At 55.5% G+C, this 23,562-nt stretch overlaps 1 protein-coding gene across 2 annotated transcripts; it reads left to right on the forward strand.

Annotated features, from left to right (window-relative positions):
• The first annotated feature begins 1,759 nt into the window (after positions 1 to 1,759).
• On the forward strand, positions 1,760 to 22,503 carry SLC5A9 (solute carrier family 5 member 9). 2 transcript variants are annotated; one of them, XM_060021731.1, is made up of 14 exons: positions 1,760 to 1,929; positions 3,893 to 3,964; positions 7,053 to 7,157; positions 7,444 to 7,608; positions 8,967 to 9,072; positions 9,887 to 9,967; positions 10,294 to 10,499; positions 10,697 to 10,832; positions 11,661 to 11,768; positions 14,353 to 14,503; positions 16,030 to 16,198; positions 17,535 to 17,750; positions 20,144 to 20,303; positions 20,886 to 22,503. In XM_060021731.1, exons 1-14 carry the CDS (start codon positions 1,768 to 1,770, stop codon positions 21,092 to 21,094), a joined length of 2,046 nt encoding a protein of 681 aa, XP_059877714.1. In that variant the 5' UTR covers positions 1,760 to 1,767; the 3' UTR covers positions 21,095 to 22,503. The 2 variants fall into 2 exon arrangements, with proteins under 2 accessions (XP_059877714.1, XP_059877723.1); XM_060021740.1 differs by lacking the exons at positions 1,760 to 1,929; positions 3,893 to 3,964 and adding an exon at positions 4,147 to 4,797.
• The last annotated feature ends 1,059 nt before the right edge of the window (positions 22,504 to 23,562 follow it).

The raw sequence follows: 23,562 nt of genomic DNA on the forward strand, positions 1-23,562 counted from the left end.
ACGTGCTGGCGGCAGAAGCAGAGCTCTCCGACTCCCGGGCCACACCTGTTTCCTCTGCGCCACTGCTGCCTTGTGCCACTCGGGCTCTGCTGCTTGCTCTTGGATTGAGCTCTGGTTCCTCATAAAAGTGACGTCTGCAGAGAAGACAGCCGATGTCAGGCGCTCACCACCCTCCCGTGGTCCTTTCCCCGAATCCTCGGGGAGCCTCCAGGCTGCTCGGGGTCTTAGCTCACAGGGACCCCTCAGAGCCACTGCCGCCCTAGCTGCGGACACAGCCAGGAACAGCCCAGTGTGGTCAGTGCTGTGAAGGGGAGCACATGGCCCCCAGCCTGGGCACCAGGAAAGGCAGCAAGGAGCAGCCAGAGGAGAGGAGGGGAGGCAAGAAATGATCTCTTGGTCAGTGGCCCCCCAGCAGCAGCAGGAAGGGCAAGGGCCTTAAACACCCTAGTCTCGTGTGCTGGAGCAGGGACCCTCTGTGCAGCCTCCCGACAGGTGCTGTCCAGCTTCCATGCTCCGGACCTTGGCCTAACCCTCTGCTGGTGCCACTCCCCCTTTTGAGATGTCCCCAGCCTAGACCATTGTTTTCCTTAAGTCATCAGGCCCTTGGACACACATAAAATTCTGCCATAGACCCACTGACACTCTTCTCTCTTGGCTTCACTAGAGGGTGGAAGGGGCTGCTGCCTCCTCACAGATGGGGAAGAAGAGGGGTCGCCAGGTCACTCTGACAACTTTTTGCAAAGCAATTGTCACGGGGCTCTAGTGCAGTTCTAAGAAAGTTTCAGCTGGTCCAAGGAGTGTCCTCCAGCCAAAAATGCCCGTTATGTGAGCCACATGCCCTGCAGGAAAGGGCATGCACTGCGTCAGCTGGGCTCAGTCACTGGCCGAGAGCAGCCAGGCAAGTTGCGATTTCAGGGCGAGTGTTCAATACCTACGGGGTCAGCTGGGGCAGCAGGGGCCCTAGGCTTAGCCATTGCCACGGCCTCTGTGGCATGGCTCCCTGAGTGTCCTGACTCACTTTTAGAATTGGGGTAAGGGTACTAGGCATCTGTTATATTATCCTCACCCATACGACCTCAGCCAAAACTGAGACAGAAAATGTCCCGGGCTTCCCTGGTGGCGCAGTGGTTGAGAGTCTGCCTGTCAGTGCAGGGGACGCGGGTTCGTGCCCCGGTCCGGGAAGATCCCGCATGCCGCGGAGCAGCTGGGCCCGTGAGCCATGGCCGTTGAGCCTGCGCGTCCGGAGCCTGTGCTCCGCAACGGGAGAGGCCACAACAGTGAGAGGCCCGCGTACCGCAAAAAAAAAAAAAAAAAAAAAAAGAAACCCCAACTCCAGGCCCAGCTCTGCTTTACTTCCCTGCATCCCTCTCCTCCCTGGGCCTCAGTCTCTCCTCCACACAAGCAGGAGCTCGAGCGCCTTGACTCTGAAGTCCCTCCCAGTCCAGGCTGCCAGGACTCTGTTCCTTTCCTTCTTCTCTCCCTCCTGTTCCTGCTCCTCTCCGGGATGGGAGCGTGCACGCGTGCACGTGTACATGTGCATGTGTGTGTGAGTGTGCAACTGTGTGTGTAGTGGGGTCCGGGAAACGGAGGGACGCCTGCAGAAGACGGAGCTGGCAGTAAGGGGAAAAGGCGGGCCAGGACTTTATGTGCCAATGGGGCTCAGAGCTTTCTCATTGGCCAGTGGCGCTTAGGGCTGTTTAATCATTAAAGGAAAGGAATGAAACCAGGAGTGCCTCAAAGTCCAGCCTGGTGGTGACTGACTAGTAGATGAGCGCGGAGCTGGCAGCAATGGGGCCTGGAGCTTCGGGAAATGGGGCCAGCACTGCGACAGTTCCACGCTCAGCTCCGGGTCCTGGAGGCAGCCTGCATGCCTACGACATCGCGGTCCTGGTCGTCTACTTTGTCTTTGTCATTGGCGTGGGGATCTGGGTGAGTAGCTCGGAGGTTGGGGGTGGGCAGGGGAGGCAAAGGCAGGCTCTCTTCGATGGCTGGTCATGGAGCTGGGGGCAGGGGTGGGCAGAAGGAAGGCGTGTCCAGGAAGCACAGGGGCTGATGTGAAAGGACCTTAAGGGATCATCCTCTCCAACCCCTCCCTTTTAGAGATGGGCAACTGAGGCCCAGAGAGGGGTGTGACCTGCCAGAGCTCACACAGCGAGCCCCCATCTCCCGCCCGACTCCCTGTCCCTGTGCATCTGCTCCTTTGGCCCCACGCATCCCTGGCCTCCCCGCATCCCATTCCTGCCCTCTTCCACATGCCAGCATCCCCAGCTATGCGAATGCTTGACTCCTGGACCCACCACACCTTCCGCCAGACGGTGCCTTGGCAAGGAGCCGTGCTTTCTAAAGGAGCTGGGCTGCGCCAGGCAGATCCCAACATGCTTCTGTTCTCCACTGCTCACCAGAGCCTCAATGCCCTGGACGGGCGCCAGGCTGGGAGGTCGGGGAGCTCTGAGTTCAGATGTCAACTCCAACAGGTAGGGCCGCATGGCCCTGGGAACATACGGAGCCTAAGTTTTCTTATCTGGACAATGAGAGTATAAAGGTCTATGAGGTAAAGTGACCCTGACCATTTAGGAGCGTGACACATTTAAGGGTCTGGCACAGCGCCCAGCACACAGCCTGCAGCAGTAAATGACCGCCGTTATCTCTGCAGCATTCGAGGGAAACGCCAGCGCCTCTAGACTCCACTGTGAGGCAGAGAGTGACTGGAGCCCCAGGTGGTCACTTATGAGGCTGTGGCAAGGTCAAGAACCATCTCTGGCCTCAGTCTCCCCATCCGTAAAGTGGGATGAACTGTCCCTGCTTCCCAGGGTGTGTGAGGAAGAGATGGGCAAACAGAGGCTCGCTGGCTCCCGGGAGGTGGACAGCCATGAAAAGCAGAAACTCCCCTGTGACTTTGGACAAGTTGCTTCCCATTAGACGACCTCCATTTCCCCACCTGTAACGTAAATTATTTCTGTTCATCTGTCCTCCCCAAGGACCAGGGGTGGCACAGGAAAGTCCAAGCAAAGTCTTGACGAGCAGCAAGCCCTGCACACCAGTCATGCCCTAGTGACTAACCTGTCGCTTTCTCTTGGGGGAAGAGAAGCTTCTTTCAACTTCCCTCTCCCTTCCCCTCCTTCAGGTATTTCTCTTGTCTGCAGACCCAATCAGATGCCTGGCTTCAGCATCCAATAAGGGCTTTAACCGGCTGCCCTGTACTCACCCCCTGCATCCGAGAGAAAGTTCTTTCATCCCCCACCCCCTTTCAGTCTTCAGAGTAATTCCTCAAATAGGCCACTACTGACCACCTCCCAGTGCAGGAGGGGGTTTGCGCCAGGGTCATGGGTGGACCTCAGTGGTGCGGTCTGACATCAGGCCGGAGCAGGAGACGCCCCCAGAAGAGTCCTGCCTCTGTCTGGGGACTGAGTGCTTTGCAACCTCCCAGTCCCCCGAGTGGGAGTCCGGCTGGGCGGAGGGGACAAGGCAGTCTCCCTGCCACGGTAGCCTGCGGATGAGACCCCAACTCATTTCCTGAAGCTACGTTTGGACAGGGACGGGGGAGCAGGATGGGACACAAGAGTGCACAATGGCAATAACCTGTGCACATGAACAGCACCGTGCATTCATGAGGGCATTTCACGCACACGCACACACACACACACACACACACACACACACACCCCATTAGCGCCTTTGTTCTTCACACCAGCCCTGGGTGATGAGCAGGGAGGCCCAGAGAGGGGAGCTGACGCCCCCAAAGCCACGTAGCGTAAAGATGGCGAACGCTTCAGCCGCAGTTCCCACCCTCTGTGTTCCCACAGTGCCTGCCTCGAGGGGCAGGGAATCTGGGGCAGAGGGCAGAGCCTAGGGGAGGCTCGGGAAATCCTCACTCTTGCCATTTCCTTTCCAGTCGTCCATCCGTGCCAGCCGAGGGACCATTGGCGGCTACTTCCTGGCGGGAAGGTCCATAAGCTGGTGGCCAGTGAGTCGACCCTCCTCCCGCCCCTCCCCCCACCTCCCAGCTCCCACCTCACCTACTCCTGCCTGGACCAAGGCTACAGCCCCCAAGGCGGTTCCTGGCTCTGGGCTCCTTCTCTCTGGTCCAGAGGCACCAGGCAACCTGAGAGACCTTGCAAACCCTCAGCTGGGACCTGCGTGCCCTGGGCGCCTCCTAAGTGTGGGTCCCACGCTGGACACTGGACCTACAGAGCCCACGCAGAGTGTTCCCGTCCCAGAGGAGCTCAAGGCTGGGTGGGGCAGACAGACTCCTAAACAGCCTGATGGCTGCGGAGCTGGAGGGCAACATGGGGCCTGCGAATGTCTGGGGGAGGCCTCTAGCCTCCAGACAGTGGAAGTGGGATTAGGAAAGGTTTTCTTGGGAAAGTGACACATAAATACTAAAGAGCAGTTAAGTGAGGGAAATCCTAGAGGCAAAATCCCACCCCCCACAGGAACTGGTCCTTTGAACCCCAGTTCCTCCCATCAGGCCTCCCCACTTGTTCCTTTTGGTCCTCAAAGCTAACTTCCTCTTCCTGAAATAGGACGGAGGGAGGTGAGGCCTGCTTCCAAACTAACAGCGGAGTCCTCAGCCCCAGGGGCCACTGAAGCTGGCACAAGCCCAGGCACGCACACCTCACACGTGGCGTGTGAGTGCACACGCACACGCACCCACACACCACCGGCCCTCTGCACATCCCTGTCTTTGTTCTCGCCACCCTCGCTGCCCACTGCTGGCGACAGACTCACCAAAGAGCAGAGGAACCCAGGAAGCCTGCAGGGTTCTCTGGAAGGTTCAGGTGTCTGGGACAAGGAGAGGTGAGGAGAAAAGGAGCATGACAGGGCTTCTCTGGTGGCGCAGTGGTTGAGAGTCCGCCTGCCAATGCAGGGGACACGGGTTCGTGCCCCGGTCCGGGAAGATCCCACATGCCGTGGAGCGACTAGGCCCGTGAGCCATGGCCGCTGAGCCTGCGCGTCCGGAGCCTGTGCTCCGCAACGGGAGAGGCCACAACAGTGAGAGGCCCGTGTACCGCAAAAAAAAAAAAAAAAAAAAGGAGCATGGCAGACTCCCCCGGGATGCAGGGGGCTGTGGGCCTGGCAGCTCACAGGGATGGGGACAGGGTCGCTGGTGCCATCAGACAGCCCTCATCAGAAGAATGAAAACCCCCCAGAGGCCTTTCTGATCATCTGGTCCCCCCACCCCACCCCCGAATCACAGCCCTGGAAACGAGTCATTGGGAGGCACAGAACTGGGACAGGTCAGGTCTCCTCGGGTCCATCCAGGAGAACCAGTAGGGGGCCGGCCTGGACGGTCAGTCCTGCGGAGAGCAGAGCTCTGGGGTGTGAGGAAACCCGAGGCCTCCGAGCAGGAGGGGGTGCCCCAGAGATGGTGACAGAGCAGGACGTGGGCCTGTGCACGTGGGAGAGAGGACGTGGCGGTGCCCTCGCCAGGGGGACGGGGCTGTGAGCTGAGCCGCCTACACTGAGAGCAGCTTCAGCCCAAGGCCAGGGCAGAACCAGCTGCGGGTGAGGGACTCTCAGTCCCACTGCCCCGCTGGGACGTGTGCGTCTGGCGCCTGTGATGATCGTCCAATAGCTTTGCGCGCTTCCCTACTCAGCCAGTCCTGAGAGGTGCCTCAGTCCCCTCCCTGTGGCCCGAGGGGAGCATGGTTGGGGGCTGATGGCAGAAGGCGCAGCAGCATCCCCGTCTCAGAGGGTCCCGTGGGGTCCCCTGCCGGCCTTGTTGATGGGTCCTTGATGCACTGGGAGCCCTGGGCAGGGTCCTCGAGAGCAGCCTGGGGAGCCTGTTCTTCCACAGTAGGAGGCCCAGTGCTCTCTGCTGTGACTGAGTGATCCAGCCCAGCCTGCAGCATCCCCAGGACCCCCTAAGAGAGGGAGGGAGTGTGTGTGTGCACGTGTTGTGTGCACGCGGGGGCGGAGGGGTGGCTGAAAGTCCGCGGGAACATCAGGCCTATTGTTATCTCTGTGCCTTTGCACTGCGCTGCCTCTTGTCTGAATGTCCCGGCGCTTTCCCTTCTTCTCACTTTCTACTGCCCAGCCCCACAATTTTATTAAGGTGACACAGGGAACAAGACTGGCTCTTCCCCTCCGGCTCCCATCTAACAACACCAGATGACACTAATGAACGCTTACTAAGACCTAGCACCCATCAAGCAGTGATTACAGGAGGCAGATGGCCAGAGTCGCAATCCTCATTTCGACTCTCACTTATCAGTTCTGGAACTTGAGCGAGTTATTTGCCTGTGCCTCAGTTTCCCCGAGGTGAATGGGGATAATGGCAGAACTCTCCTCGTGGGGTTGTCGTGAGGAGTTGGTGCGTTAATATATTTAGAACGGAAGCAGGCACTTGGCCATGCCGTTCAAGTACTGACGGCTGTGACTGTGGACATCATCTATCTAACTGGCATTGCCTCCTGTTGCCTCAGAGTAGCTGGCTGCCTCCTGGAGAAAAATTAACTGGGGGGGTGGCCTGGGCTGTGCTCAACCCCGTGGCTCCTCCCACTGCCTGGCCCTGCCCTGGGACCTGCCGGAACCGGGTGGCAGAGGGCCTCCCCCATCCCTCTCGTGGGGGACTCCCCTTCTCCCTTCAGCTTCCTTCTCTCTGGAGGCCCTTAGATCCATGGCCCCAGAGCAGAGCTTTATCCTCCCTACATGGACCCTGCTTCCCATGGCTTTTCTTCTTTCCCACTTTGCCTCTCCCTCACTGGGTGGCCTGGAGCCAGTGACTTCATTTCTCCTAACATTAACTCCTTCCTTTGTAAAGTGGAAAGATGAATACCCATCCCTCCAAATACTTGTGGAGATTAAGTGTATTAGTGCCTATAAAATGCCTAGCATGTTGCCTGGCATACAGTAAGGGCCTAATAAACGCAGTTCCATTCCTCTTCTCATTGCTCCCCCACTGCATCTCCTCCCTCTGATCTCACGTTCCCTGAGTTCAGGTTCTGCTCTCTCTCTGCCTCTTTCCCGGATCCTGAAGCCCACAGTCCTGACTACAGATCGATTCAAATGAAAGCTGACCTCTGACCCTTGGCCCCACTTGTGCCTTGCAGATCGGAGCATCTCTGATGTCCAGCAATGTGGGCAGCGGTTTGTTCATCGGCCTGGCTGGGACAGGGGCCGCTGGAGGCCTTGCTGTGGGTGGCTTTGAGTGGAATGTAAGGAAGTTGGCCTGGAGGATTCTCATGGATAAAGGGGGTCTTAACCCACCCCACCCCACCCCATCCCCAGCCTTAGTGCTAAGAGGAACCTCAGAGGTGCTTGGGGAAGATGCACCCATTTTACAGATGAGGAAACCAAAGCCTGGAGGACCTCATCAGAGGTCACACAGGACTGAGATCAGGCCTGTGGCCCCTTACCTCCCCGCCCAGGGCTCTCCTCTGCACAGACCACCTCTCCATCTGCATCTAGGACGTGGATCCCTTTTTCTCCCCACTCTCCCAGGCAACCTGGCTGCTTCTGGCCCTCGGCTGGATCTTCGTCCCCGTGTACATCGCAGCCGGGGTGGTCACAATGCCGCAGTACCTGAAGAAGCGATTCGGGGGCCAGAGGATCCAGGTGTATATGTCTGTCCTTTCTCTCATCCTCTACATCTTCACCAAGATTTCAGTGAGTACCTGCTCCCGTGTGGCCATCACGTCTCTCTGAAAATGCTTAGGAGAGGGCATAGCTTGTTGCTGGATGGATGAATGCATGGATGGTTAGAAGAGGAAGGATAATAGAAAAGGAGGATAAATCCACACCCCTGGGCTTCCCTGGTGGCTCAGTGGTTGAGAGTCCGCCTGCCGATGCGGGGGACACGGGTTCGTGCCCCGGTCTGGGAAGATCCCACATGCCGCGGAGTGGCTGGGCCCGTGAGCCATGGCCGCTGAGCCTGTGCGTCCGGAGCCTGTGTTCCGCAACGGGAGAGGCCACAACAGTGAGAGGCCCATGTACCCCCCCCCAAAAAAAATCCACACCCCTTCCTCACATGCTCCCCCTCAGCAGTAGGGTAATTAGAGATGAATGATAAATGTTTGTTGAGTGAATGAGAGTCCCTCTATCCAAAGAAGTCACAATCTAGAATTCGTTCACTCATTTATCTTGCCATTAATTGATTCTTCATTCAGCACGGAGCATTAATTGCCTAGAATGTTACCATTAGAAAGGACCTATTCTTCCTCTGTTGACCTAAACTCAGAAGACAAACCCAGGTCAAAAGATTTGCCCAGGTCCACACAGAGCACTAGCTCTGGGGCTGGAACTAACGTTTGGGTTCTGTGGCCCAGCTGAGGCCTCCTGAGGCTTTGTCACGTAGTAGCCCTTGTCATGGGTCACAAAACACTCATATAAAGGGACCAGCAAGCATGTCCTGAAGGGAACTGAATCATTCGGGTTAGCCAGGTCCAGGGCTGGAAACATTACAGCCTCTTGTTCCATCAATGCTTGTAAATAACCCTAAATCAGCTCAGGCAAAGGCTGCGACCCCACGTCCCCCAATAAACCCAAACATGTGGGTATCCAGGACCTGTGTCGTCTGCACTGGGGCGCCTGCCCGTCAGGTCAGCCGCGGGCCCATCTGGCAGCTGAGTGGGCCGGTGCTCCTTCAGGGAGCCGTCAGGGAGCCCCTAGGTTCCCACCTTCTCCCCCAGTGGCCTCTTCCCCCACCCCCCGACCCCAGCTCCTGTCTCACTTCCTCAGTGTGCCACTTCACCCCTTCCCCGCCAGCACATGCCCTTGGCAGTGCTGCCGGATCACACGGTTCTCAGGCTCAGAGCTGTCCGCGGTGCTCCTCTGCTTCACAGTCTCCACGGCGCCTCAGGGTTTGTAGGCCAAGCCCATCCTCCTGAGCACGGCACGTAAGGCTCATCTTCATCGCACCTTGAGGGCCGACAGCATCTGGTATTGCTGAGCAGGAAGGTGACGTACACTGGTGACCACACAGAGGGCCTTGGGTGACCTGGACTCCTGGGTCGCTGTCTCTGCAGACTGACATCTTCTCTGGAGCCCTCTTCATCCAGATGGCCTTGGGCTGGAACCTTTACCTCTCCACTGTGATCCTGCTGGTGGTGACGGCCGTCTATACCATCACAGGTAGGGCCGAAGGGAGGTCACGTCGGGTGCAGGTGCCAGGAGCAGAGACAGGGACAGGTGGAGAGGGAAGCGCCGGATGACAGGGACACAGAGGTCCAGGGAGGAACAGAGTGAAAACTGACCGGGAGAGTGAGAAAGAGAAACTGGAGGGAACAAAGAGAGAGGCAGACAGAGATGCAGAATCAGGCATCACAGACACTGTGCACGTGGGAAAGAGAAAAGGGGAGACAGGAAGGGCAGAAACAGGAGGAAACAGAGCCATCCCGAGAGAGAGCCAGGGAAGGAGATACAGAGGAAGACCGACAGCAGGGAATAGGGTGGAGGTCAGGGGACTGTGACCCGGACTAGAGTCACCACAGGCTGCTCCAGACAAGAGCCACAAGCATGCCTTCTCCCGTCTCCTGCAGAGCCCCTCACAGAGGCCTGGGCTCGCGGGACACAGGCTCCGGCAGACTTCCTCCTGGCTGAGGGGGCCTGGGAAGATGGGGGAGCTTAAATGGGCATTGGGGTGGGGAGGGAGGCAGGCCTCCCGGTGGAGCTAACAGCGCAGGAAAGGAAAAGACTTGGGATATTACCAAACAACAGCCAGAGGCCGTGGGGACAGAAGGAGAGGGACCTGAGGGCCTGTGGCTGTACCAGCCTCCGCCTTCTGGGCGGGCCCACGGAGCACGAGGGGCGGGGAAGGCAGTGGCCAGAGTCCATCCGCTGAGGGCTCCATGTGTTCTCTGGTCTCCCCAGTGCGGCCCAGCACAGGGCGGGCACCCTGAGAGGAACCCCCTGCTGGTGCTGATGAACCCTCTCCTTGGGTCCCCAGGGGGCCTCACGGCCGTGATCTACACAGACACCCTGCAGACGGTGATCATGGTGGGGGGAGCCCTGGTCCTCATGTTTCTGGGTAAGGAAGAGTCCTGAATACATCCCACCCTCCCCTGTCAACTCCTCTCTGATCTCTCTCTGGCTGTCACCACCACGGTCTGATCAGAACTTTGCAGAGCACAGAGCCATGTCCCGGCTCCAGGCCAGGGCACCCCAAGAGCAGGATTCTCTCTACTCCACAACAGGGGTCTTGAGCCTGAGTGCCACTCCGTCTCTTATTCCCAAGTCCCATACGAGTTCCGAGCTCAGGGGTCCCACACACGACTGGGATCCAGCGAGCTGGGGCATGTGACAGACCCAGTGGGGCCTCAGGGCTGTTTCACTCACAGTGGTCTCTCCCTGCAGGCTTTCAAGAGGTGGGCTGGTACCCAGGCCTGGAGCAGAGGTACAGGCAGGCCATCCCTAATGTCACAGTCCCCAACACCACCTGTCACCTCCCCCGGCCCGACGCCTTCCACATGCTCCGGGACCCTGTGAGCGGGGACATCCCTTGGCCAGGCCTCATTTTCGGGCTCACGGTGCTGGCCACGTGGTGCTGGTGCACCGACCAGGTGATGCCCTGACCAAGCTTGGCCCAGCCCACCACAAACTGGGGTGGCTCCTGCGGGCAAACTGGGCATGTGGATGCACAGAGGGCTGGGACCGGTTCGGGAACAGGTATGGGGCACCGTCCCCACGCTGGGGCTCGCAGGAGCCGAGCGGAACCCGAGCAGGCCCGACTGGCGCTCCTGCGCTGCTGTCTTTTCAGGTCATTGTACAGAGGTCTCTCTCCGCCAAGAGTCTGTCCCACGCCAAGGGGGGCTCCGTGCTGGGGGGCTACCTGAAGATCCTTCCCATGTTCTTTATCGTCATGCCTGGCATGATCAGCCGGGCCCTGTACCCAGGTAAGAGCTAGTCTCCCTCCGGGCAAAGTTGGCCCAGAGCAAGGGCCACACACTTTCTATGAAGAACACATAGTAAGGGCTTCCCTGGCTGCGCAGTGGTTAAGAATCTGCCTGCCAATGCAGGGGACACGGGTTCGAGCCCTGGTCTGGGAAGATCCCACATGCCACCGAGCAACTAAGCCCGTGCGCCACAATTACTGAGCCCGTGAGCCACAGCTACTGAGCCCGCGTGCCACAACTACTGAAGCCCACGCGCCTAGAGCCCGTGCTCTGCAACAGGAGAAGCCACCACAATGAGAAGCTCACGCACCGCAACGAAGATTAGCCCCTGCTCACCCACAACTAAAAAGAAAGCCTGCACGCAGCAACGAAGACCAAACGCAGCCAAAGATAAATAAATAAATAAATTTATATTAAAAAAAAGAACACATAGTAAGTTCGTTAGGCTTTGTGGGCCAAACATACAGTATGTGTATCAGTAGAAGAAATTTGTACCTGAATGTCATTTTAACATCCTGCTTTCTCTCTATAAGGGAAAGACCAATTGAGGCATTCATGGTCCCTTGCAAGGATATTTGCCTTTTATTAAGATATAAGGCCTAAAACCCAGAGGGGTCTATCAGGTTTTGCAGGGTAGTACGTGGTTGAGAAGTCTACCAGACATTCCGAAATCCCAGGACCCAACCTCCACCTGCCCTTTGACCCTCTAGACGCTGACTCCCTCCACTCACCAGTGAACACTTTCCTATGGGGTCAGAAAGCAGGTACTGGGCCAGCCAGAGAAGGCACGGGATGGTTTAGCTCTGACTGCCATCACTTCTTCTGCAGATGAAGTGGGCTGCGTGGACCCTGACATCTGCCAAAGAATCTGCGGGGCCCGCGTGGGATGTTCCAACATTGCCTACCCCAAGCTGGTCATGGCTCTCATGCCCATGGGTAAGTCCCATCCCCCCACACCACGCTGCACACCAGGTTTCCAGCCTCATCCCACCCCCACTGCCCAAGAGGGATCGCATGAGGATGGTCGTAGATGGGAAGAGAAAATGAAAACATTCACCTCCGCACCCCCGTTCCTAATACACACACACACACACACACACACACACACACACACACACACACACACACTTTTCACAAGCATCTGTAGGGCACTACTCTGTGCCCTGGCTCTGGACATACAGAGATAAAAGGCAGGCCCCTGCTCTCGAGCTCAGTGCAGTCTGCAGGGTACCCAAGCAGAAGGCACAATACAGTGGAACCAGTGTGGGGACACGGTGGGGCTGAGGGAGCCCTAAGGAGGCACCTGACCCACTTTGGAGGAATGTGGAGGAAGATTTCCCAGAGGAGAGGAAATGGAGCTGAGTGCCGGGGAGCATCTCAGGCAGACAAAGGCGGAGGGGCGTGGGAAATGTCGTTCCAGGGATGAGGGCCCGTATGTGCAAAGGCCCAGGTATGAGAGAGTGTCAAGTCTGAACTGAAAGTCGCCAGTGTGGGCTCAGATGCAGCAGGAATGAAGACCACCTTCGTGGGGAGGACTTGGTGGCCACGCCCCACTGTGCAGCGTGACCTTTACTCTGAGGGCAGTGGAGGGTCACTGGGGGTTTCAGGCCAGCGTGCATGACTGGATGTGTGCTTCAGAAGGATCACTCTGCACGGAGAGCTCAGCTTAAGGGGAGGCAGGGAGATAGGTCCTGAGGGATTTTCAGTGGTCAAGGCAGTAGTGGTGGCTTGGACCAGGTCAGTGTCTTTAGGGATGGACAGAAAGGGTTTAGGTGATATTTGTGAGATAGAATTGGCAGGACTTGATGACTGATTGTGTTTGAGGGACAAGAAAGACAGAGGGGTCCAAACAGGGCTTGCAGGTCTTGAGTTTACAATGATATTGAGACTGGGGACATAGAAAGAAAGGCAGGTTTATGGAGGGAAATTGAGTTATTCCCTCCCTCCAGTGGAACAAGAAATGAATCAAAGAAATAGTGGAGATGGTGGTGGAGGCCCAGTTAGGACAGAGCAGCCAGAGAGGGACTGGCTGAGGGAGGTGGGGTAGGAGGGAGGCAGAGGAAGGGTCCAGAATAACTTGAGCATATCATATCATTAACCAAAGGAAGAAGCAGGGGCCCAGAGGAAGATGCTGGCCTAGATCTGGGACACTTGGAGTCACCCAGGGAGGCGTGCAGGAGGCGGTTAAATATTTGGACTGAGGGGAAAGAGGACTGAGGTGGGGCTGGCCAGGGAGTTGTGTTTCTAGATGCTTCCTCATCAGACTCATAGAGACTTGAGATACCAGTGGGCCCCACCCTCCCTTGTTACAGGTTGGAAACAGGCCCAGAAAGGGTCAGAACTAGTCCAAAGATCACACAGCTAGTTCATTGCAGAACCAGGAAACAAACCCATGGCTTCTGCCTGTGGAAAACAGTACGGAGGTTTCTCAAAAAACTAAAAGTATAACTACCATAAGACCCAGCAATGCCACTCCTGTGAGTATAGATATAAAAAAAACCCCAAAAACACTAATTCAAAAAGATACAGGCACCCCAATGTTTATAGCAGCACTATTTATAATTGCCAAGATATGGAAGTAACCTAAGTGTCCGTCAACAGATGAATGAATAAAGATGGTGTATATATACACAATGGAATATTACTCAGCCATAAAAAGAATGAAATTTTGCTATTTGCAGCAACGTGGATGGACTTGGAGGGCATTACGTTAAATGAAATAAGCCAGACAGAGAAAGACAAATACTATATAATATCACTCATATGTGGACTCTAAAAAACCCAACAAACTAGTGAATATTACAAAAAAAGAAGCAGACTCAGATATAGGGAAGGAACTAGTGGTTCCTGGAGGGGGAGGACATTGGGGTGGGGGACTGAGAGGCACAAATTATTGGGTGTAAGATAGGCTCAAGGATGTACTGTAGAAAATGGGGAATATGGCCAACGTGTTGTAGTAACTGAAAATGGAAAGTAACCTTTAAAATTTGTATTAAAAATTAAAATAAATAATTAATTAATTAAAATAAAACCTTCAAAAAGTTCCAGGGATTCTGCCTCCCAAGCTGGGGCTTTAGTCTGGTATCATAGCATCATTGAAAAAGGTTCAAAACACTGAAAAAAAACACTCAATAATTAATAGTCACCCTCCTCCCGACCAGGGCCCACTAACCAAGTGTCTACAACGTTTAAAACCCAGACCGAGATGTCCAGTCTGCAGAGAACCTTAAAGATCAGCTAGTCTCACATCCCTTAATAGTCAGATGAGGAAACTGAGGCTCAGGGAGGACAGATGACTCGGCCAAGGCCACAGGGGGCGGCAGAGGTAGTGTGTGGCCAGAGCCCGGCCGCTAGCGCTATGGGTCTCCAGGATTCCTGGTTGGGCACCTCATTCAACACCGTCCCCATCCCTTTCCCGCCCCTAAACTCGTGCTTCTGCTGGATGCTGGCAGCCTCCACGGTTGCTGGCAGAGCTGGCCTTCACGGGCCAGCTGTCCGCAGAGACCTCATCTCTCCCCAGGTCTGCGGGGCCTGATGATCGCAGTGATCATGGCCGCCCTCATGAGCTCACTCACCTCCATCTTCAACAGCAGCAGTACCCTGTTTGCCATTGACGTGTGGCAGCACTTCCGCAGACAGGCAACAGAGCAGGAGCTGATGGTGGTGGGCAGGTGCGCTGGCCCATCCTTCCGGAGCACCCCCTCCCTGTAGGCAAAACCCCTCTCCCCTCTCCTCCCTGCCCTGGGTTACCCGAAGGAGATGCGGCTGGGTCTGGGCCCTGCACTGGCAGTCAGAGCCCCTGGTTCCTAGCGCCAACTTTCTACAGGACCTCAGGTGAGTTCCTCCCCAGCTCTGGACCACTCCCCTCCCTCCAGAATAAGGAGAAGAAAAATCTCTTCCCTGCCTGTTCAATTTTATCTTGGAACTGATCAAGAGGGTAAATGAGAGAAGCTGACAAAGCATTGACTCAATGAAAGATGAACTGTATAGATGGAAAGACGTTAGCAAGCAGCTCGCCCCCAGTGTCTTCCAGACCAGCTCTGGATGTCATCCCCGGATAACAGAAAGACTCCTTCAGTCTCACCCCGAGCACGCGTCCTACATCATACCTTTGTGCTGCTGACACAGGGGCGACTTATATGGTCCTGCCCTGAGGGTGCACACAGTTTAATGAGAAAGTCAGAAACATGTAATGCAGTGAGGGGCCCACATCGATGGAGGTGTTCATAGGAAGGTTGTCTCCAAAGGATGCAGGGCTTTGAACGCTCAGCTGAAATTTGAACTTTATCTCATAGGTATTCATTTTATGCCTTTTCAAAATATAACTTGGTGGCTGTTTTCTCTTTTTCTCCCTGGGTTGGGCATTTATAGTTTGCACAAAGTTAAGAGGCCCTTTCTGAAATCTTTGCTTCATAATCTAAGGCTCTGTAACTCAGGTTTCTGGACTAACGTGTTCATTCTCTACTTGAGTTTCGATAACTTGCTCTTTTCCGTCTCCCTGCCTTTGCATTCACTGTTCCTTCCATCACGATGCCTTCTGCCCACGGCTGCCATGGGTCCCTACGGTCCGCTCCTCTGTGCATCCCAGCCCTATGCACAGGGACTGACCATCAAAGGATCTGAGCGCAGGACAGATTGTACAAAGAGGTGGGGGCTAAGAGGGGAGTGAACGGCAGGTAGCTCCTGCAGTTTAGCTGCTGCTCTAGTGTGGCCTGAGAGAGAGAAAATGGGAGGGAAAGGAGAGAAGAGGACAGGTGTGCAGAATCCTTTTATCTCTTTGCTCACCTGCCAAGTCTTACTGCACCTGATGGCATCAGTCAGTGAGGTTTGGGCACCATCTCCTGGCAATATGCATCATTGCACCCAACACACCCAAGAAAAGTTTTTCAACCAGGGGCCATTTACTCAGGTGGGTGGTGAAGGGGAAAGGAATGGATTTCTTCCCAAAAGCAGATGGGCTACACGCTTTCAAAGGGATTTTTAAAATTTGGGTTTTTTTGGATTCTGTAATTCTGATATTCTGGGATTTTAAGAGTCTGACTTTCTGGAATCTTTGCCTTTGTGATCCTGTCTTCTCTGATTCAGCAACCACGCGTTCCCCTCCTTTCTCCCTTCCTGGTTCCCGTACATCACCTTCACCTGCCCCACTGCAATGCCGCTCCGAGCGCTCTTCACGTGCCCTGTTCTCTCCTGGCAGAGTGTTTGTGGTGTTGCTCGTCGTCGTCAGCATCCTCTGGGTCCCCATCATCCAAAGCTCCAACAGCGGGCAGCTCTTCGACTACATCCAGTCTGTCACCAGCTACCTGGCCCCACCCATCACTGCCCTCTTCCTGCTGGCCATCTTCTGCAAGAGGGTCACAGAGCCTGTGAGTGCAGCAGTGCACCTGTCTCTCCCAGAACACCAGAGGGTCAGGAGAGCTAGTCTGTCCATAACCTGGACTGCCCCCTCCAGGCTTCCGTCTCCCCAGCCATAGCATCGGGTCTAGATTTATTCATTCACTCAGCAAACATGAATCAATCCCACTAGGGAGGCTCCAGGGATGCAATGGTTTACAAAGTTCACATAGGTCTGCCATCACTGGGCCAGCGGGAGGAAAGAGGTTTCGATATGCAATAAGAGCAAAGTATGATAGCTGCCATGAGAGCAAAGAGCAGGAACACATAACCTATGGGACGCCTGGGAGGGGAGGTCACAAAGGGACTTGTGAGCTGAGATTTGAAGGATTAATGGGAGAGGAAAGAGTCTTCCCGACATGAGGAACAGTGTGTGTAAAAGCAAGCAGACGGGAAGCTCTCTAACACGGCAGGGCTCTCTACACGTCGGCAAAATAACAGCAAAGAGGATGAGGAAACAAAGTGTGAGCTTACAGGGGTGCCTGCACATGTGCCACTTGTGAAACTGCACGGAAATGTAACAGACCCTGGGAGGTACCAGGAGGGTAACCCTGGTCACTCCCCAGGTTAGCCTAGAAAAGACAAGCCCAAATTGCTGGCTGTACCTGGGGGAGGTAAGGAGCATCATGGACGTGATTGTACAGGGGCCACGTGAGAGCCCAGGGTCATCATAAGGGCGATCATAGAAGCCCCTCCCCCAGTGGAGTAGTTAAGCCAGGCCTCTGCTGGGTCTACTGTTTGCAGAGCTCGAGTCCCCCTGCTGATAACTAGAGTGCACGGCAGAAATCGGTTGAATTCTGGAGGTTTCTATTCATTCCAGAATTTTTGAAAATATAAGCCTTCTTATACTTGGGGAACAGGTAGAGGTTAGGGTCCAACAGTGCTACAGAGAAGATACAGGACGTGCCAGAGCTTTCCTTTAAAAATAAAAAAGGAGGAGTTCTAATTCTGATTTCTGATTTCTGATAACAGAAAGCTGGGGAGGAAGATCCTGGCTTTCCCTGCTGATTACAAAAGCAAATTCCATTCTAGTTGAATATTAAGCACCTACCCTTAGTACTTATTAATTTGCTTATCACTGCATGTGAGTGAGGTCGAGTCACTGCTTCAGTCATTGTTCTGCAGCGGAGCCTAGTCTGACCTTTTCCAATAAACTGCTCTGCCTGCCTTTAGGTTAAGACAAAGCCTCGGCATTCATGGGGAACTTACTCAGGCAGACTTGCAAACGCGGGACAAACCAAACCGTGGCTTTTAGCTTCCTGGGGCTTCCCCGCTGGATCCCACCCCTGGACTGCCCTCTCTCCGCAGGGAGCCTTTTGGGGCCTCATATTTGGCCTGGTGGTGGGGCTTCTGCGCATGACCCTGGAGTTCTCGTACCCAGCCCCAGCCTGTGGGGAGGCAGACCCGAGGCCGGCCGTGCTGAAAGACTTCCACTACCTCTACTTTGCGCTCCTCCTCTGTGGGCTCACGGCCATCGTCATCGTCACTGTCAGCCTCTGCACAACCCCCATACCTGAGGAAAAGGCAAGTGGAGTGTTCAGAACAAGGCCGCCCCCAAATGTTCCCCTACCCACAGTGCCTGGACTTCCACCATCGACTCTTACTCCACTGAGTTGAGATCACAGATGGCTGGGGACGGTGAGCTCCTTGGGCTGTTAATTCCCAAGTGAAAAGTAATTCATTCAATTGGAAAATTACTCAGCGGGCACCTACTCTGTGCCAGGCACTGTACTGGGCTTACAAAGATGAATGGGCCCTGCCAGCAACTGCCCGTGGGGAGCAGGGATGGGGAGTGGGGGAGGAAGACCACAACACCAACAGTTACTCTCCCAAGAGAAGGTACAGAAGGCCCAAGCTCAAAGGGTGCAGCGGAGGGCAGAGGAGAGGTAGTCACCCCTGGGGGGAGGGGGAGGGTCCCCGGCAATGTCACTTGAGTTGGACCTTGAAAAACAGGTTTATGAGAAAAGAAACAGTCTAGCAGAGTAAGAGCTTGATTTGAAGCCCTCGCCGCTCCCACGCCGATGGATTTACCAGTCCTCAGACACTGATGCTCAGTCTTTTGAAAGCTTTTTTCTTTAGAGCAGAAGGGTATTACTTTGCTCAGGCTGCCATAACAAAGTACAACAGGGTGAGTGGCTTAAATGACAGGAATTTATTTCCTCGCAGATCTGGAGGCCAGGAGTCAAGGGGTTGGTCAGGTTGCTTCCTCTGAGGCCTCTCTCCTTAGCTCATAGGTGGCCGTCTTCTCTCTGTCTTCACGTGGTCTTTCCCCTGTGCCTGTCTGTGTCCAAATCTCCTCTTCTAAGGGCACCAGTCATATTGGTGTCCTTAGGGCCCACTCATCAGACCTCATTCAACCTTAATCACCTCTTTAAAGACCCTCTCTCCGAATACAGTTACACTCTGAAGTGCGGGGGTGGGGGGTAGGATTTCAACATATGAATTTGGGGGGAACAGTATTCAGCCCGTAAGAGAGCCCATGCCAGAAGTTGGTCCTTGAAACACGGGTGGAAATAATTAATAACACTCCTTACCTTTAGAGTTCGCAAAATGACCTATACCCTTAGTGTCACGAATTCCTACAAACAAGCAGTGTATTCATAGGTGAACCAAGAGACTGACTTCCCCCGGGGCTCACCCCTGAAATGGTCTCCCCCCACCGCTTGATCCTTCAGCGTCCCCATTGTCTGCTGTCTCATTCCCACACTGAAGTCCTTCCCAGTTAAAAATCCCCTCCCTGGCTCCCGTTCTCCTCCAGGTACAATTTTCTCCCTCTCTGACCCTCAACAGCAAACTTTGTGAAGAGTGGTGTCCATCACCAGCCTCCACTTCCCCCTCATCTACTCCTCGACCCGCTGAGTCGGCCTGGTGTCCCAGTGCCCTCCAGCATTGCTCACACCAACATTCCCAACAACCTTGTTACTGGTCACTTCTCCATCTTCATCTCAAGCGAACTCTGAAGAGAACCAGACGCTACTGCCCACATCCTGCATCTTGGAGACCTCTCTTCTGCTCACTGTATATTTTTCTACCCTTCTGGCTGCTCCTCTGTCATCTTCATGGGATTTTCTTCCTGCCCCTTAAATATCATTGTTCCGTAGGGATCCGTGGACGTCTCCGCTGTGAGGCCCTCCGGGCTCTTCAAGCTCCTGCTCTGTGTGTGTGTGTGTGTGTGTGTGTGTGTGTGTGTGTGTGTGTGTGTATGACCACGCCCCCGCCCCCAGGCTTTCTCTCTCACTCTGTCTCACTCCCGCCATCACCAAGCCCAGTCGTCCTCCTGCCAGCTCGAGCTCCATGAGGGGCCCTGCTACCCATCTGAAGGTCCAGGGCAGCCCTGAGAGCCACGGCGGCTGCCTCCAGTCAGTCACCACGGCCTGCAGCTCTCACTCCTCAACCTTGGGGCTGCCCCCCACCCCGTGACCTCAAATGCTCATTGTTTCTGGTTCCACTTTTGCAACTGTCTCCAGGCTGGATCTCATCAGTTCACTCTGAGAGATCTTCCTAAAGCCCAGAACTGAGCCTCTTCCCTCTGCTTCCCGCGTGCGGTGACTCTCCACGGCCTACTAGCTTCACGTAGTCTCAGCTTCTCAGCCTGACCTCGGGAGCTGCTGCTGTGGGCCGCCTGCCTCCCTATGTCCGGCCTTGCGTCTCCCTGCCCGTGAGCTGCGGGAGGTCAGGGGCCCAGCCTGACCCGCGGTGTTTTCGGCCCCCGGCACGAGCCCTGTATGGAACAGGTGCAGGGAGTTCAGATTTTCCAAGGACGGGGCAGTCGGGCCTCAGAGGCAGGCCTCGTCCCCTGTGCTCCTTCCTTGTTCTCCTCACTGCTCTGCCGGCCTCCCGGGAAGGGGTGTCCTCTCTTTCTACAGCCCGACTTCCTTCCAAAGGTCCCTGAGCCGAGGCTGTTTGCTCTCCTCCAGCTCGCTCGCCTGACGTGGTGGACACGGCACGGTCCTCACTCTGAGCTGAAGAGGGAGGCGCGGGAGAGCACAGCAGGGACAGCGGACGTGCCATCTGGGGAGGGTCCTACAGGGGCCGGAGGGACAGAGAACCCCAGGCACGGCCAGGAACAGCCTGCAGGTAAGCTGAGGGCACATGGGGGGAGCAGTGGGGATGGACACCAGGTCATGGGTCCCAAAGACCCCATCTGGGGGGTCACTGGGGATGGGGTCTCTAAGGGAGTCCCCCAAATATCACCCCTCCTCCCTTCCCAGATGGCTATTAAACGAGTAAGGCAGATGAGAGCTGAACTATTGCCCTCATTACTGACAAAGCAGAGCGCGAGGATTTGGTTTATATCACTGTGAAGTGCGCTTCCTCGTGCTGAGCCGCTCGGTCCTCAGGCGGGGCACGCGCTCCGAACTGGGTTGAACTGTGTTCGTTATCCTCGCCCCTTAACAGCCCTCTCCCTGCCACACGGGGATGCTTCCGCTAGAGGACGGTTTGGGGGTTCAGCGTGGCACCCCAGCTCACCGCCCAGCCTGCAGCTTGCACCCGGGCTAAGCTGACTGTTCCCCCTGCCTCTGCCCCCTTCCGTGCGCCTCATTCCTTTCTTGGGTTTTTCACCATCTCTGTCCCGGCCCTGCTCTCTCTTCATCTCCTTTCTCCAAGCTCGCCCTTCCGGCCCCCCTGCCTTCCTCCCCTCTGACTTCTGTCCCTCAGCCCCACGCAGGTCCTGGGGACAGCTGCTCTGGGGCTGGCTGTGTGGGCTCTCGCGGGCTCCGGAGCAAGCGCTGAGCCCCGCGGAGAAGGCCGCGCTGGAGCAGAAACTGACCAGCATCGAGGAGGAGCCGCTCTGGAGAAGCGTCTGCAACATCAACGCCGTCCTCCTGCTGGCCGTCAACATCTTCCTCTGGGGCTATTTTGCGTGACTCTGCAGGCCTGGTTATCAGCCAAGGCAGGTTAAACACAGCCAGGCCTGGCCGGCCGGAGACAGGCTCCCTTCCCACCTCGCTGTCCACAATGAGCCCTCAGAGGCTGAGACTGCAGGAACCCCCAAAGAGCACCCCATCCAGCCAGTACACTGGAGGGTGGAGCCAGGAGGCGTGGAGAGGGCGCTGGGTCTGCTCAGGCCACACAGCACGACTCGCACTGGGTCGCCTGACTCCAACTCTTGTCCACTACAGTACCTTTCACTCCTACCTCAAAAACACTATTTCTGGCTTCTGGTGAGTCTGTCCAGGAGCTTGTACTCTACATGTGTCATGAGATCAAAAAAGTGGAAGATACAAGAAAAAGAGTGGCAAGAAAGTTGCCAAAATCCTCATGCATCTTTGCTCACCCATTTCCCTTCCTTGTCCCCTTTCTCCCTCCTTTACTCTCTGGCTCCCAATCCCCGGTCACCTATTTCCAGCGAGCATCTCCCCAGCAAGGCCTTATACTTTCACTGGTGGCTCCGCACTGGTGGCTGTCAGACCCGAAGGAGCGAGGGACCAGGGACCAGGGTGGAGGGTAAACGTGGTGGCAGATGGCATTTGGGCAGGGAGCTCTCCTCGACACCACTCAGATCTGCCTCTTCCTACCCTCACATCCAAACATGCACCAAGACTCCGGGCCTCGAGGAACTTAGAGGCCAGCTGGAAAGACATGACTTGTTGGAGACAAGAGGAATCAAGACGGGCTGCTGGGTGCTATGAGCAAGCCCTGCGGAGGGGCAGCACAGACAGCCTAGGAGGCCCCACAGCTGCGCCTGTGCCCCCTCCCTCTGCCTGCCAGGCATCTGGCTACTCTGGAAAACACCATGACCCTGCCTGGGTGTCCCTCCTCCAGGAAGCTGCCCGATGCCCACCACTGGATCAAAAAGTCCCATTCCTGCTCGCACAGCCTCTGGACCTGCTTCTGCGGCAGCACCGATCACTGCGCTGTGAGGTTTGCCTCCTGGACCAGACTGAGCACTCCAAGGGGTAGGGACCAAGGACCGCATCCCAAGTGACTTTGTACCCAGAAAGTAACAGGTGTTGCCTTGGTAACAGGAAACGTTGAATTGGTAATTCTCCAAAGTCCTGGTAGGCTTTGCACTACAGCTGGCTGGCTGGGGAGCTTGGGAACCAGTGGTGGGGAGGAATCTCCTTCAGTCGGAGTTTACACGCTGAGTCTCAGATGTCTAGAACAAAACCACAGCTTCGTCCCATTGCGAAAGTCATCCATGAGAACATCCCTTCCTTTTTCTATCTTCCTGTCCAGGCTGTCCCTACTCTTATGGGACCCTCTTTAATGCTGCCTTGGGTCATCACTTTATGCTAATCACTCATCATAATTGAATACAAATAAAATTCTTGTTTTGAGGGTTTAAATACATCTGAGTCTATGAATACCTCCTATTGCTGCTGTCCCCTCCACATTTCTCCACTGACCTTTTCTTGTTCTGTGTCACCTCACATGGCTGTGCAGTCCTCACTGCTTCCCAGTGACCCTTAATGCGAACTCAGCTATTTCCCCCAAACCATCTACATAAGGCTTCTTTTTTTTTTTTTTTTGCGGTACGTGGGCCTCTTACTGTTGTGGCCGCTCCCTTGCGGAGCACAGGCTCTGGACATGCAGGCTCAGCGGCCATGGCTCACGGGCCCAGCCGTTCCGCGGCATGTGGGATCTTCCCGGACCGGGGCACGAACCCGCGTCCCCTGCATTGGCAGGCGGACTCTCAACCACTGAGCCACCAGGGAAGCCCTACATAAGGCATTTGTGTGCAACCGATTATTCTGAAGGTCTGGGGAGGGGAAGAATTGTAAACCACAGAAGCACAGGTTAAGATGAAATATTGAACACCCCTATTTCCCAGAGCTCCTCAGCAGCTGCTCTGAGAACTTCCCATGGGTCTCGCAGTGTCCAGCCTCCCGCTCCTCGCGTGGTCCCCAGCCCCCTCTCCCTGCAGCTGCTCTCACTGAGTCCCTCTGCTCCTTTTTCTGTCCGGTGCCTCCCCCTCAGTTCCCCCTCCCTTTGTTATGCTGAGTCTCCTCTGGGCTCCAGACCTATCTGCTTCAACCCAAGGATTCATGAGCACGCTGTTAAACACAGGAGGACTTCAGGAAGGGTGGCCACTCTCCTTCCCTACCCTCTTTGCCTGGTTAATTCCTACTCATTCCTCACATCTCAGCATAAACGTCATGTCTCTGCAAAGGAAAGCTATGTCATCCCGGTTACGACCTTACCTTGGCCACCTGCATCCCAGAGTGGATAAGTCTCCAGCACCCAACATATGGTCTCATGGTCCCCTGACTTTACCTTCAAAGAGTGACATATCTGTATAATTATTACATTAACATTTATCTCATCCCCTAGGCTGTAAAGTCCCCATCACCTAGAGAGCTGCCTGGCCCATGTTGGGTGCTAAAAAATGTGC

Source organism: Delphinus delphis, chromosome 1 (genome assembly GCF_949987515.2).
Source record: "Delphinus delphis chromosome 1, mDelDel1.2, whole genome shotgun sequence".
Taxonomy (NCBI): domain Eukaryota; kingdom Metazoa; phylum Chordata; class Mammalia; order Artiodactyla; family Delphinidae; genus Delphinus; species Delphinus delphis.

Coding starts and splice junctions, on each gene's coding strand:
- SLC5A9 (XM_060021731.1), top strand. CDS start 1,768: ATGAGCGCGGAGCTGGCAGCAATGGGGCCTGGAGCTTCGGGAAATGGG. Junction 11,769..14,352: donor CATGGCTCTCATGCCCATGG/GTAAGTCCCATC, acceptor ATCTCTCCCCAG/GTCTGCGGGGCCTGATGATC. Junction 16,199..17,534: donor GCAAGAGGGTCACAGAGCCT/GTGAGTGCAGCA, acceptor CTCTCTCCGCAG/GGAGCCTTTTGGGGCCTCAT.